Raw genomic sequence first — 27025 nt, 5'->3', positions numbered from 1 at the left:
AACAGGATCCGGCCTATCAAAACCTACGCCCCACCCGTCATCAGGTACCCTGCTGGGATAATAAGCTGGCAAAAGGAGGAGATAGAAGCCACTGACATCAAGACAAGAAAGTTCCTAACCATGCATGGAAGGTTTCACCCCAAGTCCAGCATGCTAAATGGAAGGAAGGAGGCCAGGGACTGGTGAGTGTCAGCACCACATTCCAAGATGAAACAACGAATATTCACGAGTACGAGGAAGATGGCCCCAACTGACAGCGTGGTCAGTGAATACCTCAGGCAGCAGAAACCCAAGAAAGAGGAGGAAGGCGAGGAACCATCATGGAAGGACAGGCCCCTGCACAGTATGTACCACCGGCAGATAGAGGAAGTAGATGATACCCAGAAATCCTACCAGTGGCTGAAAAAAGCTGGACTGAAAGACAGCACAGAGGTACTAATCATAGCAGCACAGCAACAAGCTCTGAGTACAAGATCCATAGAGGCTGGGGTCTATCACACCAGGCAAGACCCCAGGTGCAGGCTGTGTAAAGATGCCCCAGAGACAATCCAGCACATACCAGCAGGGTGCTAGACTGCTGGTTAAACCTAACTCCATGGCTCAGCAGCTCAAACTCTACTCCTTTTTTTGTTGAATACCTTGATATTCTTTGAGTCTACTCACATGTTGGGATGTATTCATTTCCAAGAAGGCAGCAGTAACGTACGCACTGAGAGTCACTTCATCAGATACACCACCCTGTCAACAGAAGACATCATAGACACTTTATCATCAGTGCACCAACATTCAGGGATATGAAGTCATGAAAATGATTTTCAGCTGCATGTGGTTTTAGTATCATCAATGTCTTCATGCATGTTCAAACATCCAGCTAAAGAGATGAACAGGAAGTTGATTTTGTTCATCTGGACATTGTATTTCCAGTGAGATGGATGTTTCTTCACCTTGGGTTTCCCCAACTTTATAAACAGTTTGTGTAGTCATCTACTAATCAGAAGGTTGGTGGTTTGATTCCCCGCTGCTCCAGCCTGCATGCCAAATATTTGTGGGCAATATACTCATCCCAAGTTGGTCTCTAGTGCATACTTTGTATTTAGTATAAATATGTGTGAATGCTAGATAGAAAGCAGTGCTGGTGTGAATGGAACAAGATGAATGGAAATTATTTCTTAAATAAAATAATAGAATATACTGATGTGAGCTATTACAGTATGTAGTACAGTGTTTTCCATGTATGCATGACATTATTAATAAAATTTGTTAAATCCAGACTGGAGGCTGTTTCCACAGTCTAACAGCGAAGAACTGCAGGTTACCTTCATTCCGTTGTGGAAGAGTTTCCCAGACTTTTCAAAACAGCCATTTTCTTGTTGTTTATGTTGCAGCCAGGTCTTAGACTCTTCGATCTTTCTGGGATCAATAAAGATGAAAGACTGAGCTTTGGCAAAACTTCTTACCACAAACGCAGTCAGCCTGACAGAAAGAAAACAACACTTACACGTCTTACAATGATGGAAATGTTTGGCTGTGAGGTCACATTAAGAGAAAGAAATACTGATCATTTTGAAAATAAACTTGAAATTTCAAGGTTAAATTTGAATTTTGAGACAAAAGCAGAAATGTGGATATCACAGTTATTTCAGGACAAACTGCCACGGTTGCTTTAACCTCTGAATTAGTGAAATCGTACTTCAGACTCAGTTTTAGTAACAAGGAAGGAACTGATGTCATTGTAGCAATAAAAACAGCGTGGCAGTAAGTATAAGTACACCAAAAAGCAGAAAGTGGTGCAGAAAGCTGCATGTGGTTAGATTTGTATAAAAGGAAATGGCTGCTAATGTACAGATGCAAGGATACCGATGGTTCCACGCTCGTGGAATAAAGAGGATCTATGCTGTATCACAAGACCACTGATTTATTTCACTACATCTACTCAAGGCATTTTATACAGGGTATAGCAGTCGTTTGAAACAACAATCATTTCAACTGTTTTCTTAGATTTGAATTAGACTTTTTTCACAAAACAGTATTAAGACTTTATTATTGAAATAGTATTTAGACTTTTTCTTAAAGTAAAATAACTTTAAGCTTTAAAATTTGACTTTATTCTAATAATGATCAATAACATTGTTATGTGGCTCTAATACTCCTTCCTACCTACTAAATTACACAGTATTAACCAAAAGGTATTGTTAATGTTGGCTTAGTCAAAGGATTAAATGGAGAATTATTTTAAGTATTAGAGGTAGACATGTTTATGTTATTAATGGGTAGTAAAACTTCAAGAAACGTCTTCTGTTTGGTGGGACATTTAAAAACCAGTGTAACCTCTCTGGTTTGTGACATGTTTGATCAGTGATGTTCTCACCAAGTGTTTCCTGGTCCTGTTCCAAATGTGGTGTAAGCACCGTCAGCACTTTTGTAGTTGAGCTGTCTTTGGTATCCTGTAACAACAGGGACACCATGATCGAGACATTGTTGCTATGGTGATGATTGGACTCCAATTGTTTATGGATCTGCATGTGTACATCGAGATTTGGGAAATTCAATGACTCTTGCTGACAGATGAGGAAAATGACGCATTTGACCAAAAGCTGTGGCTAATGTTCTGCCTCCTGTCGGCTTGTTTCTTGAACCGTGTGTGTTGAAGTGATTCAAATGATTTCCTTCTTAGAGGAAACAATAAAAACTTGCCACTGGTGAGGAAGTTAGTAGCTTTTTCCATGATGGCTGCGGTGAGCTGCTGTGTGCCTTTCAGGTAGTGGAGGATGTAGATGTTGGGGGCCAGGAGAGCCATGTTCTGCTCCCCACATCCATACGGCATCTGCAGCAATCCATCCAGGTTCTTCAGAGCCCGGCCGAGGATGTCACCTGATCAAAAACATTGATTCACTAAAACTAACAAAACTAGCGTAAAACAACTTTGTATTATTGGGCAGAGATAACCTGAATACTTCAATATGCAATTTTAAATGATGATTTCATTTAGTGAGCGAAAAAACATCCAAACTGAAAATCGTAGATTGACTGTGATTAACCAAATATTTCTGGGAAGACTGAGTTTCATTTCACCAACCAGACCCAGGCCTGATTAAGGCCAGACCTGCTGGATCAAGAAATCACTCAAGTACAATCTGTTTGACAAAGGGAAGCAGGCTAAAAGACGTCCAGAAGAAACACGTCGTTGCCATGACCAAAAGAAATTCAAAAATAGGCGAGAAGTCTTGAGATCTATCAGTTTGGACAGGATTAAAAACTATTTCTACAGCTTTGGAGCGCCAGTGCACCATGTTGGAACCCATTATCCACAAACTGAGAAAACTAGAAAAGATGTGGCCGAAATTACTCCATTAGCACATCGACGACTCACCGAAAAAGTCAAGCGAATCCCAACAACACCCAGAACTGAAGGCCTTGCCTTCCTCTGTAAAGGTCAGAGTTTACGATTCAACAATACAAAGGAGACGGGGCAAAAACAGCATTCATGGACAAAACCACTGCTGACCAAGAAGAACACAAAAGCTTATCTCACATTTGCCAAAAAACATCTCCAAGCTCCACAAGATATTTGGGAGAATATTTTATGGACTGAAGAGAAAACGTTTTGACTTTTGTTGCATTTGGCTTAAAAGTGACGCATCATTTCATAGAAAGAAGACCTGATGAGACCTGGTGCCAGGAGAATAACCTCCTCCTAAACATCAGCAAGACTAAGGAGCTGATCGTGGACTTCACTACAAAGCAGGCGAGGAATTACAAACCCCTCATCATCAGTGGCACGCCAGGTATCGGACAGTTTCCGATACCTGGGTGTCCACATCACTCAGGACCTGTCATGGTCCTGCCACATCAACTCCCTGGTTAAGAAAGCCCGTCAGCGTCTCTTCTTCCTCAGAAGACTTAGAGACTTCCATCTGCCACTCAAGGTGCTCAAGAACTTCTACTCCTGCACCATCGAGAGCGTCCTGACGGCAAACATCTGCACCTGGTTTGGGAACAGCACCAAGCAGGACAGACGAGATCTGCAAAGAGTGGTGCGCTCAGCCAAACGCATCATTCAATCAGAGCTCCCTGACCTGCTGTCCATCTACACCAAGCGGTGCAAGTCCAAAGCTAGGAAGATTATGATGGACCTCTCCCATCCCAACAATGGACTCTTCTCACTGTTGAGGTCTGGGAAGCGCTTCCGCTCCCTTAAGGCCAAAACAGAGAGAATGAGGAGGAGCTTCTTCCCCCAGGCTATTCGGGCCCTGAACCAGGTGTAGGACTGGACTCTCCCAAACACGTCACTATAAGACTGGACTCTCACACACATCACCACACGCACCACCACACATTTCCTATAATCCTATAATTCCTATAATTTATAATCTTTATAACCTTTATAATCTCTTCTGCTATTTGCACATTCTTTACTGTAAATTTCTAAGTTAATTTGTAAATTCTGTAGTAAACTGTAAATTGTAAATATTGTAAAACTTTTCTTCTGTCATTTAATGGTCGGGCATTGTACAGCTACAAGCATTTCACCCCCCAATGTCATACTGTGGATGGTTGTGTGTGTGACAAATAAAATTTGAATTTGATGCTCTGGGGCTGTGTGGCGTAGGTTTGTCTGCAGCTCAGCTGCAGGGGAGGGGTGGGGCATTGGGTTCAGGTGGTTAGTGACGGAGGAGTCTGGTTAAGGCAGCTGGTGCCCAGTGTTAAATCATGCCTTTGCTGTTTCAGTAGCTCGCCATGACCTGGAGGGAAGAACTCTCTACCAGGAGAATGTCCAGCTATCAGTTTGTGCCTTAAATCTAAAACTTGGGCATTTAACCTTCTGGGGTCAGGGTATAATTGGCCATTTTTGACTACTTTTGATTTTACCTCTATATCTCACCTTTAAAAACTGTTTATCTTGGCTTGTTTGGTATCGTTACTTTCAGCACAGCTTTAAATATCTGAAACTTGAGTTATTTTTCATTTTGGTATACTATATTAGCACAGTTGATCTAAATTCAGACAAAAATGTCAAAATCCGAGTAGAAAAAAGTTACATTTTTTACTGTAAAACCCACAAACATGTTTAACGAATCATTTTCATAACTTGAAATGCAAATACTCATTCTTGGCGGTGACCTCAACCTTGGACTAAATGAAGAAATGGATAGGCTCAACACAACAGGAACTCAGCGCAATTGGCAGTCCACAAATATAATCAAACAGTATATGAGCGACTTTGGCCTTCGCGATGCATGGCGCTCCCTTCACCCCAACAGTAACGAATATACTTTCTTCTCGCATGTTCATCACTCTTACTCTCGTCTGGATTATTTTTTGGTCAGCAGCTCACTGCTGAGTGACATTTCAGACACTGAGATTCATCCTATAGCTGTCAGTGATCATGCTCCTGTATCTGTAACACTAATGCACAAGAATAATACTACGCCAAGTAAAAACTGGAGATTTAATACATCACTGCTTAAAGATGAAGACTTTATTAAATATTTTAAAAAGGAATGGACTTCATACTTAGACTTTAATGACACTCCCGGAATATCTGCTTCTGTTCTATGGGAAGCAGGGAAAGCTGTGATGAGAGGTAAAATAATTTCTTTCTCGTCACACAAAAAGAAAGAAGAAAACAAAAACATTCAGGAATTAGAAAAAACCATCAAATCACTAGAAGAAGCCTACGCGTGCAACCAAGATCAGGAAACATTGAACAAAATATGCAAGACAAAACTAGAATTAAATGAAACTATTAATAAAAAAAACACAATTCCTTATACAAAGACTTCGCTTGCAGAATTTTGAACACAGTAACAAATCAGGTCGATTTCTAGCTAACCAGTTAAAAATAAATAAAGAAAAAACAACTATATGTGCTGCTAAAGATTTATCAGGGAACACAATATATGACCCTGGAAGAATAAACAACATTTTTAGGGATTTCTACAAAACTTTATACTCACCACAAATAAACCCATCTAAAAATGAAATTGATTGGTTTCTTGACAACGTAAATCTCCCAAAATTACTAGACAGTCAAGCAATGGAACTGGATTCGCCACTGACACCAAGTGAATTCCAGGAAGCCCTGATAAGTATGCCCAATAATAAGGCTCCAGGTCCAGACGGCTTCCCTGCAGAATTCTACAAAGAATTCTGGACAATTCTGGCACCAGTATTCCACGGAATGATGCAGGAAATCGAGGAAAATGGCAGACTACCACCAAATACCAATACCAAATACCAATACCAAAAGGATGCAAGATGGCGCCGAGTATGGCAGCCTCGTCGCGAGCTCCCCCAAGCAACGGCTTTCTTCTGTGCTTAATTTTACTTTTCCTTTATTTTTTCACGAGCAGCACTTGTATCCTTGTGTACGACCGACAAACCTTACTGGACATAAAAGACGGTCTTTCTTATAACTTTCCGGAGTTCAAGTTTTGCAACACGGACGCTCCGTTTGCAGACCCTCCATTCATCTCACCTGAGACGCCTTTGTTCTCTGTCCCTGGAGGCCGCAAACGCCGACGCAGAGGGAGAAGATCTGGCGTTCTGGTTCGACTGAGACGGCGCACTTACAGACCACCATTACCCAGTTTATTACTGGCTAATGTGCAGTCTCTGGGGAACAAGCTGTGCGAGCTTCGGGCACGGATCTCATTCCAGCGAGAGATGCGGGACTGCTGCGTGATCTGCCTCACAGAAACCTGGCTATCGGACAAGGTACCGGACTCCGCAATACAACTGCCGGGGTTCTCCGTGCACCGCGCGGACAGGTCACAGGATCTTACTGGGAAAAGCAGAGGTGGTGGTGTATGTTTCATGATCAACAACAGCTGGTGTGATTATGCAAACGTGCACCCGGTCAAATCCTTCTGCTCACCGGACCTGGAGTACCTGATGATTAAGTGCCGGCCATTCTGGCTACCGAGGGAATTTACAGCAGTGATTATTACGGCTGTTTACATTCCCCCACAAGCGGATACTGACCGAGCACTCAGGGAACTGTACAGCGCGATCAGCAGTGAGGAAACCGCACACCCAGAGGCAGCGTTTATCACAGCCGGAGACTTTAATAAGGGAAACCTGAAGAAAGTCTCACCAAAACTACATCAACACATCCCTTTTAACACACGTGGGAACCGCCTTCTCGACCACTGTTACACCTCTTTCCGGGATGCGTACAAAGCCCTCCCCCGCGCCCCATTCGGCCAATCAGATCACTGCTCCATCCTGCTCCTGCCCGCCTACAGGCAGAAGCTGAAACAGGAAGCTCCAACCCGGAGGGCGGTGCACTGTTGGACGGACCAATCGGAGTCTGCGCTGCGGGACTGTTTTGATCACGTGGACTGGGAAATGTTTCACGTAGCCGCTAAAGACATTGATGAATACACAGACTCAGTCTGTGGATTTATCAGGAAATGCGTGGAAGATGTCATCCCATCCAGAACAGTTAAATCCTTCCCAAATCAAAAACCCTGGATTAACGGAGATGTTCGCGCGGCACTGGCGGCACGGAACACCGCTTTTGCCTCCGCGAACACATCGGACTACAAACACGCACATTACCAACTCCGGAAGACGATCAAAGCAGCCAAACGTGAGTACAGGGACAGGGTGGAGCAACAGTTTGACAACCCTCGGAGTATGTGGCAGGGACTAAACACGATCACAGACTTTAGAGGGAAAACCAGCACACCGCAGACCACGGCCTCTCTGTGCGAGGATCTAAACGTATTCTACGCTAGATTCGACACAGCGAACACCACGAGACCGGACAGTGTGCGCACCGCGGATGACGTCAGTGCGCACACTGTGTCTGAGGAGGATGTGCGGAGGTGCTTCAGGAAGGTGAACGCGCGCAAAGCTACTGGTCCGGACGGGATTCCCGGCCGCGTCCTCAAGTCATGCGCGGCTCAGCTGGCTGGAGTGTTCACACACATCTTCAACCTTTCCCTCTCTCTGTCTGTAGTCCCTTCCTGCTTCAAAATGGCCACCATCGTCCCTGTACCCAAATCCTCCACCATCTCCTCATTAAACGACTGGCGACCTGTAGCCCTGACCCCCATCGTGAGCAAATGCTTCGAGAAGCTGGTCAGGGACTTCATCTGCTCTGCACTACCCGACTCACTGGACCCTCTACAGTTTGCATACCGCCACAACAGGTCCACTGATGATGCCATAGCCCTGACACTACATACTGCCCTGTCACACCTGGAGAAGAGAGACACGTATGTGAGAATGCTGTTTGTAGATTACAGCTCAGCATTCAATACCATCGTTCCCTCGAAGCTGGACAGGAAACTGCAGGATCTAGGACTGAGCAGCTCCCTCTGCAGCTGGATCCTTAGCTTCCTGTCTGACAGACGCCAAGTGGTCAGACAGGGCAGCATCACCTCATCCCCCATCACACTGAACACTGGTGCTCCACAGGGGTGTGTACTGAGCCCTCTCCTGTACTCACTCTACACCTACGACTGCACAGCCACTAACAACTCCAACATCATTGTGAAGTTTGCGGACGACACTACAGTGGTGGGTCTTATCACCAACGGTGATGAGACGGCTTACAGGGAGGAGGTCAGCGCCCTGACCCACTGGTGTCAAGACAACCATCTCACCCTCAACGTCGCAAAGACAAAGGAGTTGATAGTGGACTTCCGGAGGTGCAGAGAAGTACACACCCCCATCACCATCAACGGCGCTGCTGTGGAGAGAGTGAGCAGCTTCCGGTTCCTTGGAGTACATCTGGCTGAGGATCTTACGTGGTCAGTACACACAAACAAAACAGTGAAGAAGGCGCAGCAGCGCCTCTTCTTTCTCAGGAGACTGAAAAGATTCGGCATGAGCCCCAGCATCCTCAGGACCTTCTATCACTGTGCCATTGAGAGTATCCTCACTGGATGCATCACCACCTGGTATGGCAACAGCACCGCCTACAACTGCAAAGCTCTCCAGCGAGTAGTGCGGTGCTCTGAACGGAAAATTGGAGGTGAGCTTCCCTCCCTCCAAGACATCTACAGGAAGCGCTGCCTGAGGAAAGCGGGGAGGATCATCAAGGACTCCAGTCACCCCAGCCATAAACTGTTCAGACTGCTTCCATCAGGAAGGAGGATCTGCAGCATCCGGTCCCGTACCAGCAGACTGAGAGACAGCTTCTTCCACCAGGCCATCAGACTGCTGAACACTTCATAGACACCTCAGCTTCACTACTCGAACTTCAACACTATGCACTCCACACTGTATATAAATGCCACTTGTTTTGCACATATTCAACTCTGTATATTTTTATATAATTTATTTATTATTATTATTTTATTTTTTTTACTATTTAATTTGTAAAAATGTGTATACACACACACACACACACACACACACACGCACACACGTAGGATAATATTTAGTATACACATCAAGAAATGCTATTAGATTACATTAGTCTTGATACAGCCTCGGCCACCACATCAGATCAATTGCTCTGGGCTCCATCACCTAGTGGGGGTGGGGGGTCATAGTTTGGTCCCGCCTTCAATGTTGTGATTGGTGTGGGGGCAGGGACAGGCTTAGGGCGTCGGGGGGTTCCCCGGAGGCATCTTCCTTGGGGGGCTCAACCCGGGGTAGCGGTCATGTCCGGTTGGGGGCTCTTTTCTGACCATTTCCTCGCGGCTGCGTGCAGCGGGGCTAGGGGAGGGTCTGTGATGATGGACGTGGGTTACTGACCTGGTAGCCTGTCTGCCCCTGGGTGGGTCCGGGATGGGCGTGAGGGTCTGGGGGCGCTCCATCTCTGGGCCGGGGCCCTGGCTGGGCCTCGGGGCCTTGGGTCCTGGTTTGTGTGTTGCCGGGGTTGTGGGCGGGTGGGTGCATGGGAGCCCATCCCTGGCGCAGGGTGCCGCCGGTGTGTCGAGTCGCCTGTGGGGCTCTTCAACCGGTGGGGGAGATTGTTACACCTTGCAGGAGCTTTCCTCCCCTCAGGAACTCTCTGCAGGAGGGGGAGATACAGGAGAGGTGGAGGAAGATCTCAGCATGGGTGTCTATTGTCTCATGTAGTCTGGAAGACGAGTGGATGGTGGGGTGGGTGCAGTTTTCTCTGTGGTGGGGTTGGGTGGACTGTCCCAGGCTCTGTGGGGCCGGGGGGCGCTGCTGCGCTGGGCCCCGGTCTGGATGGGCCTGGGCCCCCTTTTCCCTGGCGGGTCGCGGAGTGTGGGAGTGCCTACTGGGGTCAGCGGGGGAGCTGGCCCCAGGGAGGGGTCACTGCCCCTCCCTTCCTTCCCTCCCCATCTCCAGCTGCCTCCCTCTTCCCGCTCCACCACAACCACACACACATGCAGGGCCTTGGAGTAGGGGTATGTCACCAGGATGCAGAGGAGGCTACCCCCCCCCCCCCCCTGTCCCATTCTGGCTGCCTCTGCCTCAATTTTATCCCACAACTTAGACATTCACATTACTCACACCCTCATTACACATACATATAGGATCTTGGGGGTGGGCACAATACACGGAGTCCAAGTTACCATCAGGGTGTACACCTCACCCCTGGCATCGTTGCCCACCTCTCAATTTTAACTACACGTAGACATTGAGGGCTAGCAGGAGGGGCAATGCGCTTACCTGCTGCTCTCTGGCAGGTAGCTCCATGCCCTCCTGGGTTTTAATTGCACCTTAGAACACACATGCGTCAACACTACTATGAGCGGGTGGAGGGAGGTTTGGAGTCTTCTCTCACCCCCGTTCTCTGCGGCCTGCTGGAGCAGGGGGGCTAGGAGGAGTTGGCCGTCTGGCTGCGGTCTGGGGTGTGGGGCCTCCCTGCTGCTGCGGAGTCGGGGCGGTCTGCCTCTCCCCACCGCAGGGAAAAGGGTAACACCACCTGGGTCTGGGTGCAGTTCCCCCCTCCAGGGGCAAGGGTACCTAGACCCGGTTTGTAGAGTACGCTTGGGGAGTGTGATCGTGTGTACAGCGTCTCTTTATGTTTGTCTCCACGTTGGTTGAGTTTGAAGTGCACATGAGAGCATGAGGGTGGGAATGGATGTTTGTGTCTGTGTGTGCCTGTATGTTTGTATCTATATGTCAGGTTGGGTATCAGACGCCACCTCTCTGGGGACATCTCGGGCCTTCCAAGGTTTGGAGGCCTATCTCCACCCACCACCACTTCCCCTGCCAGTGGCGTACTCCCTCAGGTGTCGGTGCGTTGGTGGTTCTTTGTGTCTGGGGATGGGCGTCCGGGTACACACCGGCTCACTCCTTGGCGGCCGCTTATCGGGGCCTGGAACCTGGGGCTCGCTCGGACCACTTCGGAGGTTGGGTGCCCCCGGCCTCTCGGCCTGGGGCTCGGTCACTCAGGCACAGCTGGCTGCCGGCGGAGCCCACGGGCGCGTCACTGCAACTCCCCCTGGCTTCTGCTCCGCGGCTGCTGAATGAGCCCTCATCTGGGACTCTCCTTAGCTCTAACTGGGACAGTGGCGCAGCTGCCCCTCTGTGGGTCTTCCTTGGTCTCTTGTGTTCTGGGGGCCTCTGGATGTCTGGAGTTTTGATCTCCTCCATACCTGCTTGATACCATAAAGGACAGGGCTGTGGCTCCCCACACTCCCTAACAGATCATTACATGGAGAAACCTTTGGAATGCAAGCATGCTGATCCACACAGGTATGCACACAGGTGTACACATGGGTATTCACAGACGCGGACTACAGCTTTCTTGGCTGCTGCCTCAAAGCACACTGTGCGCTGTCTATCTTGCGTGCTGAACAATATCGTCTATTATTTAGTAACTATTGATATCTATGACTAGCTAGTTTATTGTGATGGTGCTTTTTTTTCCTATTATTATGTTGCTCTTTGTTGTTTGCTGTCTCCTCTGTTTGTTTTTTTTTCTCCATACAGGTGACCCAGGAGTTGTTTTTTTTTGTTGTTTGTTTTTTTTCTCTCTTCCCCCCCTTCTCACCGTCTCTTCTCCCCTTTGGTTTTCTTTCTTTCTCTCCCCCTCTTTCTTTCATTCTTTCCCCCTGTCCTATTAAAAAAAAAAAAAAATGACAAAGGATGAACTGAAGCTCCGCCATCACGTGATGTCACATGCTGCTGTTTCTGATGTCACTTAAAAAAAAGAAAAAAAAGAAATGCAAATAGATAGAATAAAATTATGGGGCCCGGCCGGGCACAGCCCGAAGAGGAGACATGGGCCCATCCTCCCGCAGGCCCACCACCCGCAGGAGGCGCCATAGGGGTCGGGTGCATTGTGAGCCGGGTGGCGGCCAGGAGCGGAGGCCCTGGCGGACCGACCCCCGGCTGCCAAGACTGGCAATAGGGACATGGAATGTCACCTCTCTGGTGGGGAAGGAGCCTGAGTTGGTGCGTGAGGTTGAGAGGTACCGGCTAGATATAGTTGGGCTCGCCTCTACGCATTGTCTGGGCTCTGGAACCAGTCTCCTGGAGAGGGGCTGGACTCTGTCTCAGTCTGGAGTTGCCCCTGGTGAGAGGCGGCGGGCTGGGGTGGGTATTCTTATATCCCCTCGGCTTGCTGCCGGTACGTTGGGGTTTTTCCCGGTGGACGAGAGGGTTTGTTCCCTGCGCCTTAGGGTCGGGGAACGGGTCCTGACTATCATCTGCGCTTATGCGCCGAGTGGCAGTTCGGAGTACCCAGCCTTCTTAGAGTCCCTGGGGGGGGGTGCTGGAAGGTGCTCCACCTGGAGACTCTGTTGTCCTGCTGGGAGACTTCAACGCTCACGTGGGTAACGACAGCGAGACCTGGAGGGGCGTGATTGGGAGGAACGGCCTCCCTGATCTGAACCCGAGCGGTGCTTTGTTATTGGACTTCTGTGCTAATCACAGTTTGGCCATAACGAACACCCTGTTCGAACATAAGAGTGTCCATAAGTGCACGTGGCACCAGGATGCTCTAGGCCGTAGGTCGATGATCGATTTTGTAATCGTATCACCAGACCTGCGACCATATGTTCTGGACACTCGGGTAAAGAGAGGGGCTGAGCTGTCAACTGATCACCACCTGGTGGTGAGTTGGATCAGGTGGCGGGGGAGGACGCTGGACAGACCTGGTGCACCTAAACGCGTAGTGAGGGTGTGCTGGGAACGTCTAACAGAGGCCCCAGTCCGCGAGATCTTCAACGCACACCTCCGGCAGAGCTTCAACAGCATTCCGAGGGAGACTGGGGACATTGAGTCTGAATGGACCATGTTCAGCGTCTCCATTGCCGAAGCTGCTGCATTGAGCTGCGGCCGCAAGGTGGTTGGTGCCTGCCGTGGTGGTAATCCCCGAACCAAATGGTGGACACCAGAGGTGAAGGGAGCCACCAGGCTGAAGAAGGAGGCCTATCGGGCTTGGTTAGCCTGTGGGACTCCGGAGGCAGCCGACAGGTATCGACAGGCCAAGCGGAATGCGGCTCGGGCAGTGGCTGAAGCAAAAACTCGGGTGTGGGAGGAGTTCGGAGAGGCCATGGAAAAAGACTTTCGGACTGCCTCGAAGAGATTCTGGCAAACCGTCAGGCGTCTCAGGAGGGGAAAGCGGTGCTCTACCTGCACTGTGTATAGTGCTGGCGGAGCGCTGTTGACGTCGACTGAGAAAATTGTCGGGCGGTGGAAGGAATACTTCGAGGACCTCCTTAATCCCACTGACACGTCTTCCGAGGAGGAAGCAGAGTCTGGGGATGAGGGGTATGACCCGCCAATTTCCGGGGGCGAGGTCACTAAGGCAGTTAAACAACTCCTTGGTGGCAGAGCCCCTGGTGTTGATGAGGTCCGCCCCGAGTTCCTGAAGGCTCTGGACGTTGTAGGGCTGTCTTGGTTGACACGTCTCTGCAATGTTGCGTGGAGATCAGGGGCAGTACCTGTGGACTGGCAGACCGGGGTGGTGGTCCCCATCTTCAAGAAGGGGGACCGGAGGGTGTGTTCCAACTACAGGGGGATCACACTCCTCAGCCTCCCCGGGAAAGTCTATGCCAGGGTGCTGGAGAGGAGAGTTCGTCCGCTAGTCGAACCTCGGATACAGGAGGAACAATGCGGTTTTCGTCCTGGTCGCGGAACATTGGACCAGCTCTTTATCCTCTCGAGGATACTTGAGGGTGCATGGGAGTTTGCCCAACCAGTCTACATGTGTTTTGTGGACCTGGAGAAGGCATTCGACCGTGTCCCTCGGGGCGTCCTGTGGGCGGTGTTGCGCGAGTATGGGGTGTCTGGCCCATTGCTACGGGCCATTCAATCCCTATACAACCGTTGCAAGAGCTTGGTTCGCATTGCCGGCAATAAGTCGGACTCATTCCCGGTGGGTGATGGGCTCCGCCAGGGCTGCCCTTTGTCTCCGGTTCTGTTCATAATTTTTATGGACAGGATTTCTAGGCGCAGCCAAGTGGCGGAGGGCTTTCGCTTTGGTGGCCTCAGAATCTCATCTCTGATTTTTGCGGATGATGTGGTTCTGTTGGCTTCATCGGGTGAGGGCCTCCAGCTCGCACTGGAACGGTTCGCAGCCGAGTGTAACGCAGCGGGAATGAGGATCAGCACCTCCAAATCTGAGGCCATGGTTCTCAGCCGGAAAAGGGTGGAGTGCCCACTCCGGGTCGGGGATGAGTTCCTGCCCCAAGTGGAGGAGTTCAAGTATCTCGGGGTCTTGTTCGCGAGTGATGGGAGAAGGGAGCTGGAGATCGACAGACGGATTGGGGCTGCGGCTGCAGTAATGCGGACGCTGCACCGGTCAGTCGTGGTGAAGAGGGAGCTGAGTGTAAAAGCGAAGCTCTCAATTTACCGGTCGATCTACGTCCCTACCCTCACCTATGGCCACGAGCTGTGGGTAGTGACCGAAAGAACTAGATCGCGGATACAAGCGGCGGAAATGAGCTTCCTCCGAAGGGTGGCTGGCCTCTCCCTTAGAGATAGGGTGAGAAGTTCGGCCATCCGGGAGGGGCTTAGAGTAGAGCAGCTGCTGCTCCACATCGAAAGGAGCCAGCTGAGGTGGTTCGGGCATCTGGCAAGGATGCCCCCTGGGCGCCTCCTGGGCGAGGTGTTCCAGGCATGTCCCACCGGGAGGAGGCCCCGGGGCAGACCCAGGACACGCTGGAGAGATTATATCTCTCGGCTGGCCTGGGAACGCCTTGGTATTCCCCCGGACAAGCTGGAGGAGGTGGCTGGGGAGAGGGAGGTCTGGACCTCTTTGCTTAGGCTGCTACCCCCGCGACCCGACCTCGGATAAGCGGATGAAGATGGATGGATGGATGGATGGATGGATAGAATAAAATTATGCACAAATTTTGCACACAACAAAGTTATATGGTACTATTTACCTAAAAATGCAGCCCAGGCCTCAGGCGTTTTTTACATAACCATTTAAATCTATTTACAGAACAATCAGGTGTGCTGCATCAAATAAGAAGGAACACAAATGATTTGTGTTCAGTATAAGACAGAGGAGAACAGCACAGGCCTAAAGCAGGTCTGACAGCAGGAGGAGCATCAGTCCAGTTTTCCATGTGGGAACAGCGTTTACACTGGAATCTGCCTTTGACGGCGTTTTTGGAGCAAATGTGACATTCAGCAGTATAACTGACACACAATACAACACAATAACTACACAACACACTAACTACAGCCTCCAAACGTCACTAATGTGTGACATATGAAAACTCTCGCTCTCTCTCTCTTTTGCTCGCTTTCCATCACTACTAAAAATGCCGTTCTCCCTAAATAACCAAGCGTCACATGTTGCCATATCATTTTTTGATTGGCTGACATGGTAAACTCTAACACCAATAGGGAATGGGTGTTTTTTATTTTTATTTTTTCACGCGCAAGCAGAGAGTGTTTGCTAGCGCTGTCTGTAGAAAACAACGTTTTTACCTTCTTCCTGCTGTAAACGCCGCTGTTTTGTTCAGAAAAAAACATTATGTGTATTTTTTATCATAACTCATAACAATTCAAGAACTGGTATATAGTCTGAAGTCCGTTACTTTCGACCAACAAAACAACCTGAAGAGCCGGTTGGGAGCTGAAAAAGCCGGCTCTTTTTAATGCGCCGAGCCGAAAGAGCCGGTTCTCCAACAAGAGAAAGAAATCCCATCACTATCTTGTGGCTGTGTCGTCTTAAATTGGTCATGTGATTTTGACGTGTCGGCGCATACGTCGACCGCAGAGGGTTAAGATGGAAAATGATCCAGGACGCCAGAAAGTGGTCGAGTCAAAATCTGGACTTAAATCCTACTGACATGATTCTGCATGACCAGAACGATTGCGCTGGAAAAGCCTCTGGTGTGACTGGGCCAAAACTCAGCGTTTCAAAAACACTTATGACTAAAGCTAGACTGCAGTTCTTCCTGCACAGAATGGCACCAACAGCCTTTTTGGGGTCCATTTCTTTTTCACACAAGGCCAGGAAGACGTGGGTCTATCTATAAATGAAATCATCTTTTAAAAGCTGAATACGGTTTTTACTTTTACTTGAACATGACGTCTCTTTTATTTTCTGTTGTTTTAGTAATTTGCCTTTTTAACAAAGCTTTAACCTGCCATATTTTATTTGGCTGAATCAAAATTGAGATGAAATCATGAGGTTTACCCAGGACTGATACAGAAGTGCGGGCAGATCCTTCTATCACATTCTCAGGCAGATGTATCTCTGCTTCCTCCGTCAGCGGGCTTCCTGTGTACAGACACAACAAACGTCCAATCAGGAAGTCACGACTACAACAGAGTTACTGTTCAAAGTCACCAGGTGGCCTGATCTTCAGCACATATCGTTACATTTTGTGAAAGTAAAAGATGAAAATTTGGCACATTTTATGTACACAGTGCACTCCACTGCTAATTTAGGTCATTTGTTTGCTGACATTATTTAACTGGTGTTGCTGATGGACATCACACTGACCTTTTGGACAAAGAAGCCAGTTGTACGTCTTTGTCGTCTCACTTCCCTCGGCCTGAGGAAAAGTATCTTTAAAATGAGTAACAATTTAAATTTTATGAGTAAAAATGTTTTTCTCGTCTCGTATTTATGACACTGACCTTCACTATGAGAGATTTGGTGACCACGTCGATGCGACCTCTGTCTGGTACGCTCACAACCTCATTATCGCATGACACATGGGACGCTACGGCCTCAGCAGACACAGTCACATTCACAGCCCCTAAAAGCAGCAGCACAGGTCACCTTCTTTGTCTCTCCATTAAAATAAAGGTTACCGAGGTTATTTTACAGATTTTGTAGAAACTAGAAGGAAATGTGTTGGGACAAAAGGAGGCGGTTAACTGTGATCACACTAGATCTACATCTAGATTTAATGTTGGTTCTAAATCGAAGGTAAGATCAATTACAATTGGAAATTTTACTGCATCAGGCATGAAAAACATGAGCTGAAAAAACAGTCCAAAATGATGTCAGGGTTGCTGCTGAGTCCTGCTGGAGGCCAAAGTACTGCAAATCATAAGATCCAATTAAGGTTAAGAAGAAATCATTTGCATGGCAATGCAACTGCAAACAGTCTGTTCTACTGATACTGACCAAGGGAAGCATGCATAATGAATTGAAAGGAAGGTTTCAAAATGACTTGTAATTGGCTAAGACAGCTGCATTAAGTAAAGCATGAGGATGGAGGCAGCTGCTGCCCTCAGACTGGAGGTATAGACGTTCTGCCCCACTCCCTACAACCCCCACGTTTAGCCTTCCAAACACAGGGGTTATATTCTGGATTTGCAGCTGCATTTGACTGTCTACATGTCCTAGCTCTACACTGCACACTCACTGTCGTCTAATGCAAACACAGCTTTCTAAATTCCATGAATATAGCTTATTGGGTCTCAGATTCTCTCATTAACTTATATTTCAGCAGTATTTCTCACATAGTGTTTTTATAATTGCTCTTTATTGTTTTAATCTCATTTATTCTATTTAGCCATCTTATGTGGATTCTTTTTAAGTCACTTCCTGAGAGTTCACTTCCTGCTTCTGGGTGCTGCACTTGGGTCGTACTCAGCCTGCCACACAGCGCTTTCCTGGCAGTGTGGAGGACCAAAGCCTGATCCTCACCTAAGGCTGTTGGGATCATGGTCCACCTGAGGGTCTTGCGCTCGTTGGCACACAAACAGGATGTGTACAGATCACCAGAGAGAGGCGTGAGGGTGTAATCTGAGGACGGCCCAGGAGTGACAGTAACCTGTACGAGGAACACAGACATGGCTACATTTAAACCTGAGTTCAAATTGAACACATTTTTAAGCATCTAAACAAATGCACAAGTTTGATGTTATGAACTCATGATCAAAGTAGACCTTCATTTTACTTGGATACTTTAATCACTCCCTTCCTAATCGTTTCCCTCCATCTGTTTTCTTACAGCCTCCACACTAAACTCTGTTCTACAAGGTGCATGAGCGCACAAAGAAAGCTAGAGGAGGGCTGGTAGTGTAAAGACATGTGATTGGGCAATCCTGGTGTCAGTGCTTGCAGGTGAGCTTGCAGGTGTTGGTGAGCAGGGGCCCTTCAAGAACGGCCTGCATCCTGCATGGTTATATTGCCAAAGAAAAGATATTTTCTATTGTATTTTAATAACTATGATATAAATTTTGCTTAGAAAGTCATGTTTTCAGTATGGCTTTCCTTGGCTATGAACAGACATGTATCTAAACACTTTAATCATTCATTACCATGATGCAGCTGGTCAGGTAGTTAAAGACAGTCGCCCTCAGTTCAAAGTGCTCCCCCCGGATGATGGAGTAGGGCATGGTGAGTTCAAGGAAGAAAGGTTGGAAGACTTTCATTTCTTTACGAGGAGCCAAACCAAAACCCTGAGAGGACAAACAGAAAGCCTCCGTCTCCCAGGTGGTGATGGTGTCTGGGACAGTCAGGGACACCCCCCTTTTCCCATCGTCTCTGAAGCAGCAGATACACACAAACATATTCTGTAACATAATCAAACATGTTTTTATGTCTGTAAATTACTTGTATAACAGTGTAGTTACATCCTGCAGTGTGAATTACTTGTTTATGTTGCATTGACAAAGTAAAAGAGCTCCACGTTGCTGATGACAGTGAAATAATATATCCCACCAAACTTTAAATATGACAAAACATCAGCCTGAAGCATCAAAACATGCTCAAGAAAAAACTCACAATTATTCTATTTTCATGTTCATCATGTGTGAAAAGACACAGCAGAAAGTTCACACGGGTTTCTAAACTTTTTAAAATGTAATATGCACCAGATCTCTTCACAACAGATAAAGTGGGGCAAAAAAGTATTTAGTCAGCCACCGATTGTGCAAGTTCCCCCACTTAAAATGATGACAGAGGTCAGTAATTTGCACCAGAGGTACACTTCAACTGTGAGAGACAGAATGTGAAAAAAAATCCATGAATTCACATGGTAGGATTTGTAAAGAATTTATTCGTAAATCAGGGTTGAAAATAAGTATTTGGTCACCTCAAACATGGAAAATCTCTGGCTCTCACAGACCTGTAACGTCTTCTGTAAGACGCTTTTCTGTCCCCCACTCGTTACCTGTATGAATGGCACCTGTTTGAACTCATCATCTGTATAAAAGACACCTGTCCACAGCCTCAAACAGTCAGACTCCAAACTCCGCCATGGCCAAGACCAAAGAGCTTTCGAAGGACACCAGGAAAAGTATTGTAGACCTGCACCAGACTGGGAAGAGTGAATCTACAATAGGCAAGCAGCTTGGTGTGAACAAATCAACTGTGGGAGCAATCATCAGAAAATGGAAGACATACAAGACCACTGATAATCTCCCACGATCTGGGGCTCCACGCAAGATCTCATCCCGTGGGGTCAAAATGATCATGAGAACGGTGAGCAAAGATCCCAGAACCACACGGGGGGACCTGGTGAATGACCTGCAGAGAGCTGGGACCAAAGTAACAAAGGTCACCATCAGTAACACACTACAACGGCAGGGAATCAAATCCCGCAGTGCCAGACGTGTTCCGCTGCTGAAGCCAGTGCATGTCCAGGCCCGTCTGAAGTTTGCCAGAGAGCACATGGATGATACAGCAGAGGATTGGGAGAATGTCATGTGGTCAGATGAAACCAAAGTAGAACTTTTTGGTATAAACTCAACTCGTCGTGTTTGGAGGACGAAGAATACTGAGTTGCATCCCAAGACCACCATACCTACTGTGAAGCATGGGGGTGGAAACATCATGCTATGGGGCTGTTTTTCTGCCAAGGGGACAGGACGACTGATCCGTGTTAAGGACAGAATGAATGGGGCCATGTATCGTGAGATTTTGAGCCAAAACCTCCTTCCATCAGTGAAAACTTTGAAGATGAAACGAGGCTGGGTCTTCCAACATGACAATGATCCAAAACACACCGCCCGGGCAACAAAGGAGTGGCTCCGTAAGAAGCATTTGAAAGTCCTGGAGTGGCCTAGCCAGTCTCCAGACCTCAACCCCATAGAAAATCTGTGGTGGGAGTTGAAAGTCCGTGTTGCTCGGCGACAGCCCCAAAACATCACTGCTCTCGAGAAGATCTGCATGGAGGAATGGGCCAAAATAGCAGCTACTGTGTGTGCAAACCTGGTAAAGACCTATAGTAAACGTTTGACCTCTGTTATTGCCAACAAAGGTTATGTTACAAAGTATTGAGTTGTATTTTTGTTATTGACCAAATACTTATTTTCCACCCTGATTTACCAATAAATTCTTTACAAATCCTACCATGTGGATTCATGGATATTTTGTTCACATTCTGTCTCTCACAGTTGAAGTGTACCTCTGGTGCAAATTACTGACCTCTGTCATCATTTTAGGTGGGGGAACTTGCACAATCGGTGGCTGACTAAATACTTTTTTGCCCCACTGTACTTACCCAACTTCCACCAGATCCCAGATCCACGTCTCAGGGAAGAAAGAGCGAGCTGTCTCTATTGGTGGAGGAAGCTGCCCAGCAAATCCCAGACCAGGACCAGGAGAATATCCAATACCTGGAGCTGGACCCATACCTGTATTTACTAGTGTAAGAAAAAAAAAAGGAAAATAATTACCGGTTTTCTTTTTGGTGAATACAAAGAAAATTTGTATCAAAAACACAATGCAAACAAGCAAATGATTCACCTTGGTAGCCAGGATGACAGCCATCATGGTAGAAAACTGGGCCATCACGGTATACTTTTCCTTTTAACTTGACGCATGAAGGCAATCGAAAAACCAAGTTTGTCGCCATCTTCAGTCCGACTTTCTACATATTTCAGCAGCACACAAAGGTCAGCAAAAACTGGTGCAACAACAAAAACTATTGTATTTACGTTATGTTTGACGGACTCACAGGTATACTTGTATTTTACCTGGAAAACTGCATAGGCGTCATTTTGCTCTTGACTGGGGTGCGGCAAAACATATCTTTTTGGTCTCACATTAAGGCATTCTGTAGCATCATCAACCTCATACGGGATACCTGAGGATTTCTTGAGTGGGAGCAAGTCAAATATCTGAAAAGAAAAGTGCAGATCAACAAAAGCTCCAAACATTTTTAGTCCTATGAAGTTTTGACTGATCTATCATGATCATGGTCACATTTGGTCCACATAATTGTAAACTCTTAAATGAAGTACTGGTGTAAATATTAGAACCGATTAGGTTCAAATGAACTGCTAGTTTACCTTAGAAGGGTTCTTAAAAGATAAATAAATAAAAATGATGAAGTCAGCAGTAAGCCTCCACAGATATGAGGTGTTGTAGTTGAGGGATCTTACAGAAGTTGTACAATTTCTCTATAAACTGTTCGTTCTTAGTGACTTATATGGTAAGTGTTCTCCATTTGAAGCTGTCTCTGTAGCTCCTTTAACTCACCAAGTCTCACTTTTTCCAGGTTTTGCTGTATGTTTAACATTAACAAATACTCGTTTATTTGAGCAGTTTTGAGCAGTGTAAAGTTAAAGTCTTCTCAATAAAGTAGACACTGACTGGCAGGTGATGCATTTACCTGACTGTCATCACAGAGACATGCATTTGTAACCTTGTATTTTTTATACCAGTTTGCTTTAAGACAAACTCAGCATTTGACTGTTTAAAACAGTTCAATGTACGACTGCCCAAAGAATACTTATCAGGACACAAGTACCGGAGTGAAGGCATGAGCTGCTGGTAACTCTTGACACTACGGGCTCTGGAAATAAGGGATGTGTCCACCTCACTGGTGTTAATATCAGCAGTTACCTTATCTGCATCCAGAGTCTTCCCAGGCTCCTTGATGAGAACGCTCTTGTCGATGGCGCTCACACCACACAGAGAACGTGGCAGGGCCGTCACCTGCATGTTGGTCTCTTCACCTGGGACGGCTGAAGATGGTGAAAACTCCACTGACACCTGACACACACAAAACACCCGTAGAAGTTTAGTGACTGTGATAACTCCCCACGCACTTCTGGCTAAATGAGCTGCTTCACTGTGGTGAGTGACAAATCATGAGTCCCATGAGATGGCTGTAGCCCACGTTGGACACTGTATGAACACTGTGTCAGTGTTAGATAGGTAGGACTTGCATCATCATTGAAAAAGGTGCTTGTATAAATGGGAGTGAGCAGGTCATGAGGTCATATAAAGAAGCAATTTGAGTCCTAAGGTAGAGTAGAAACAGCTGTGCAACAACCAGTCCACAACAACCAGTATACAGTGGGGCAAAAAAGTATTTAGTCAGCCACCGATTGTGCAAGTTCCCCCACTTAAAATGATGACAGAGGTCAGTAATTTGCACCAGAGGTACACTTCAACTGTGAGAGACAGAATGTGAAAAAAAATCCATGAATTCACATGGTAGGATTTGTAAAGAATTTATTGGTAAATCAGGGTGGAAAATAAGTATTTGGTCACCTCAAACATGGAAAATCTCTGGCTCTCACAGACCTGTAACGTCTTCTGTAAGAAGCTTTTCTGTCCCCCACTCGTTACCTGTATGAATGGCACCTGTTTGAACTCATCATCTGTATAAAAGACACCTGTCCACAGCCTCAAACAGTCAGACTCCAAACTCCGCCATGGCCAAGATCAAAGAGCTTTGGAAGGACACCAGGAAAAGTATTGTAGACCTGCACCAGACTGGGAAGAGTGAATCTACAATAGGCAAGCAGCTTGGTGTGAAAAAATCAACTGTGGGAGCAATCATCAGAAAATGGAAGACATACAAGACCACTGATAATCTCCCACGATCTGGGGCTCCACGCAAGATCTCATCCCGTGGGGTCAAAATGATCATGAGAACGGTGAGCAAAGATCCCAGAACCACACGGGGGGACCTGGTGAATGACCTGCAGAGAGCTGGGACCAAAGTAACAAAGGTCACCATCAGTAACACACTACAACGGCAGGGAATCAAATCCCGCAGTGCCAGACGTGTTCCGCTGCTGAAGCCAGTGCATGTCCAGGCCCGTCTGAAGTTTGCCAGAGAGCACATGGATGATACAGCAGAGGATTGGGAGAATGTCATGTGGTCAGATGAAACCAAAGTAGAACTTTTTGGTATAAACTCAACTCGTCGTGTTTGGAGGACGAAGAATACTGAGTTGCATCCCAAGACCACCATACCTACTGTGAAGCATGGGGGTGGAAACATCATGCTATGGGGCTGTTTTTCTGCCAAGGGGACAGGACGACTGATCCGTGTTAAGGACAGAATGAATGGGGCCATGTATCGTGAGATTTTGAGCCAAAACCTCCTTCCATCAGTGAGAACTTTGAAGATGAAACGAGGCTGGGTCTTCCAACATGACAATGATCCAAAACACACCGCCCGGGCAACAAAGGAGTGGCTCTGTAAGAAGCATTTGAAAGTCCTGGAGTGGCCTAGCCAGTCTCCAGACCTCAACCCCATAGAAAATCTGTGGTGGGAGTTGAAAGTCCGTGTTGCTCGGCGACAGCCCCAAAACATCACTGCTCTCGAGAAGATCTGCATGGAGGAATGGGCCAAAATAGCAGCTACTGTGTGTGCAAACCTGGTAAAGACCTATAGTAAACGTTTGACCTCTGTTATTGCCAACAAAGGTTATGTTACAAAGTATTGAGTTGTATTTTTGTTATTGACCAAATACTTATTTTCCACCCTGATTTACGAATAAATTCTTTACAAATCCTACCATGTGAATTCATGGATTTTTTTTTCACATTCTGTCTCTCACAGTTGAAGTGTACCTCTGGTGCAAATTACTGACCTCTGTCATCATTTTAGGTGGGGGAACTTGCACAATCGGTGGCTGACTGTACAACGCATCCACTTAACACACTGTTTGCTGCTACAGCTACACATGTTTCTTTTCCAACTATTTATGAGTGACTTATGTATGTATATATATGTATATATTGTACTATTCTTAGTTAGTGTATTGTCTGTCTTGTCTTAATGTTGGTTTAAAATGGAGCACTGTAACAAAAAATAATTTCCCCCAGGGATCAATAAAGTATTCTGATTCTGATTCTGACTAAATACTTTGTTGCCCCACTGTATGCTAGAAATCCTCAGGTCATTTAGCCAACTGAAGATGACTTTGATTTGAACGACATGGCATGACTGCAGACACCAAACACACAGCACACCTCTAGAATTTCACTCACCTTGTTGCTGAAGCATTTTTCAGTAGAGAAGTCAGCACTGTGGGCAATTACATCCTCACTTGGCAGGATGGCATAAGCCACAACCTGGAACTCTGGAGCCATCTCAGGAGACACTCTGACTTTAAAGGACACCTGGCCCTCATTCACTGAAACACAGGTCCAAACATGCATCCACAGATCAACAAAACAGACCAACGTCAATGCTTGGCTGTGGCATTTGTGGAAATATGGAAATTTTACCCGATCTGTCTTGCACTTCAACCTGTGTTTGTCCTTGCATGGTGACAGCTCCTCTGGACAACACCTGGAAGACAGAAATCATTTAGAAACAAGAATGAACTAGCACTGATATCTGTGGACATCACTACCAGTGAAAGGTTTTGACACCTTAATTCAATGTGTTTGAATTAAAAGGTTAAGAGACATCCAGATTCAAGGGAAGCAAATTTGGATGTCATCAGCATAACAATGAAAGGGAATGTTGTATTTCCTAAATATAGGAATAAAAATAAAAAAGGCAGCGTGTATGAGGAGAATAGAGCTGGAACCCAAACAGAGCCCTGTGGCACGCCACAACACACAGGGGCAGAGGAAGAGGGGCATTGCCCAATAGCAACAGAACATGAGTTCTCTGACAGGTATGATTTAAACCATGATAAAACAGCCTTTAAGACCAACAACGTGTTTGAGTCTCCATAAGAGAATGTTGTGATCAACTGTGTCAAAGGCAGCAGTCAGATCTAAAAGGACTAAAACAACAGAACAACCTGAGTCTACAGTTATAAGAAGATCATTAAAAGCTCGTAAAAGTGCAGTCTCAGGACAAGATTTAAAACCAGACTGGAATGCTTCACAAATGCCACAAACATCTAAAACGGTCGGACGTTGCTTGAGAACAACTTTTGCCAAAATTACGGACATAAAAGAGAGTTTAGAAACTGGCCTGAAGTTAGAAAGAACATTAGGATCAAGATTTTTCTTCTTAATGATGCCTCTGATGTCTTTTTTGTTGTGAGATTTGAAGATTCGTGTGCTGAGAAGTTTTTTCTGTTCTCAAACCGATCTCCCTTTAAGGGCTCAGTCTGGGTGGGTCTTTTTTCTCCTCGTATTTCCTCGTGTAAAATGGTAAATGGCCTGTATTTGTATAGCGCTTTTACCAGTCCACTAAGGACCCCAAAGCGCTTTTCACATTCAGTCATCCGCCCATTCACACAATAGTGGAGGCAAACTACAGTTGTAGCCAAAGCTGCCCTGGGGCGCACTGACAGAAGCGAGCCTGCTATGTTGCGCCATCGGCCACTCTTGAATACTGTTCAGTTAATACTAATTTATATTAGTTGATATAAGGACAAAGATAATGTAAATATGGTTATTTTTTTCATGTTATTTTAATGGCTTTATGTTACTTAAGAGAACTGCAATCTATACATCACTGATTGGCTAGCAAGCCTTTTGTGGGATGGATTAGTAGTGTCCTGGGCGGGTCGTTTTTCTCCTCATCTTTCCTCGTGTATTGTGTATTTCCACTGTTCTACCTCATCTGACCTGTCGTCCCCATGTGATGTTTGTGCAATGTATGTGTAACATAGTTAAATAGAGTTGAAGTTAAATCCCGCTAAATGGGACATTGGCGCCACCTACTGTTGAAAAAGTCACCCTGCAACATTCACAAAGGGCAAGGGATTCTGGGTAATCCTAAGAATAATGGAGGATTCCTGCGAGGTAAGGAATGCGCAAATGTCATGGGGAGGAAAAATCATATCGTAGGCTGTTAAAGTAATACTGTCTGACCCGATTATTTTTGTTGTTTATACATCATTTGTTGCGGGTCATTTCTCCAGTCTTTATGTCGAACTGAGTGCACGTTTATGTGAGATTTCTTTATTGGGAGGAGAGGAAACAAAATGGGAGCATAGTTAGCTAACTCTGTTGTTGCTTTCTCGTTTAGATTTTGTGCTGATTGCCCACGACATTAAAAAGTACAGTGGCTGGGAAGTGCAAAGCGCAACAAATTAAAAAACGGCAACAAACTAAAAAACAGCAACAAATTAAAAATCCACAACAAATTAAAAATCCAAAACAAATTAAAAATTCACAACAAATTAAAAATTCACAACAAATTAAAAAACCGCAACAAATTAAAAATCCTTGACGGAAAGGGATTGTCTGAAATACCGGAAGTGACACAACGAATAGCCTAATAGGGCTTTTGGAGAGTGATGTCACGAGAGAGGGGCGTGGCCAGGATTTTTGGTTTAGACGCCATGTTTCTGGGCCGAACAAAGCGCTAGGGAAAGAGGAGCGAAAGTACACGGATAACACCAGCTATAGTTCGTACTTGCTGTGCGGTCGGTTGTAAAGTTAGATCGCACGACCGGCAAGGGAATAAGGTTGAAAATGGTTTATCTTTTCATTCTTTCCCCACCTGGAAGCAACATGAGGCAGCTCATGTATCGGAGGTATTTCAGACAATCCCTT

The 27025-nt window shown here is 46.4% G+C and overlaps 2 protein-coding genes across 2 annotated transcripts in view; one reads left to right on the top strand and one right to left on the bottom strand.

Moving 5' to 3' along the window:
* The window catches only part of LOC113019648 (alpha-2-macroglobulin-like), a 44268-nt gene that overhangs the window by 5599 nt on the left and 11644 nt on the right, over positions 1 to 27025 (bottom strand). Inside the window, exons 13-27 of the mRNA XM_080299513.1 lie at positions 24788 to 24851; positions 24548 to 24693; positions 22160 to 22309; positions 21289 to 21432; positions 21059 to 21182; positions 20814 to 20955; positions 18628 to 18853; positions 18011 to 18137; positions 16990 to 17111; positions 16853 to 16904; positions 16544 to 16627; positions 2695 to 2871; positions 2369 to 2444; positions 1317 to 1473; positions 664 to 738 (exon numbers count right to left, since the gene is read on the bottom strand). Coding sequence (XP_080155639.1) covers positions 664 to 738; positions 1317 to 1473; positions 2369 to 2444; positions 2695 to 2871; positions 16544 to 16627; positions 16853 to 16904; positions 16990 to 17111; positions 18011 to 18137; positions 18628 to 18853; positions 20814 to 20955; positions 21059 to 21182; positions 21289 to 21432; positions 22160 to 22309; positions 24548 to 24693; positions 24788 to 24851 — 1866 coding nt within the window. The remainder of the gene's footprint in view (positions 1 to 663; positions 739 to 1316; positions 1474 to 2368; positions 2445 to 2694; positions 2872 to 16543; positions 16628 to 16852; positions 16905 to 16989; positions 17112 to 18010; positions 18138 to 18627; positions 18854 to 20813; positions 20956 to 21058; positions 21183 to 21288; positions 21433 to 22159; positions 22310 to 24547; positions 24694 to 24787; positions 24852 to 27025) is intronic.
* Positions 11568 to 27025, top strand: part of LOC113019768 (uncharacterized) — a 46527-nt gene continuing 31069 nt past the window's right edge. Inside the window, exon 1 of the mRNA XM_080299516.1 lies at positions 11568 to 11634. The gene's annotated coding sequence lies outside the window, so the exon portion shown is untranslated. The remainder of the gene's footprint in view (positions 11635 to 27025) is intronic.

The sequence above is a fragment of the Astatotilapia calliptera genome, chromosome 3, assembly GCF_964374335.1.
Source record: "Astatotilapia calliptera chromosome 3, fAstCal68.1, whole genome shotgun sequence".
NCBI classification, from domain to species: domain Eukaryota; kingdom Metazoa; phylum Chordata; class Actinopteri; order Cichliformes; family Cichlidae; genus Astatotilapia; species Astatotilapia calliptera.
The sequence above is the reverse complement of the archived record's forward strand: the minus strand, read 5'-3'. Positions and strand labels throughout refer to the sequence as shown.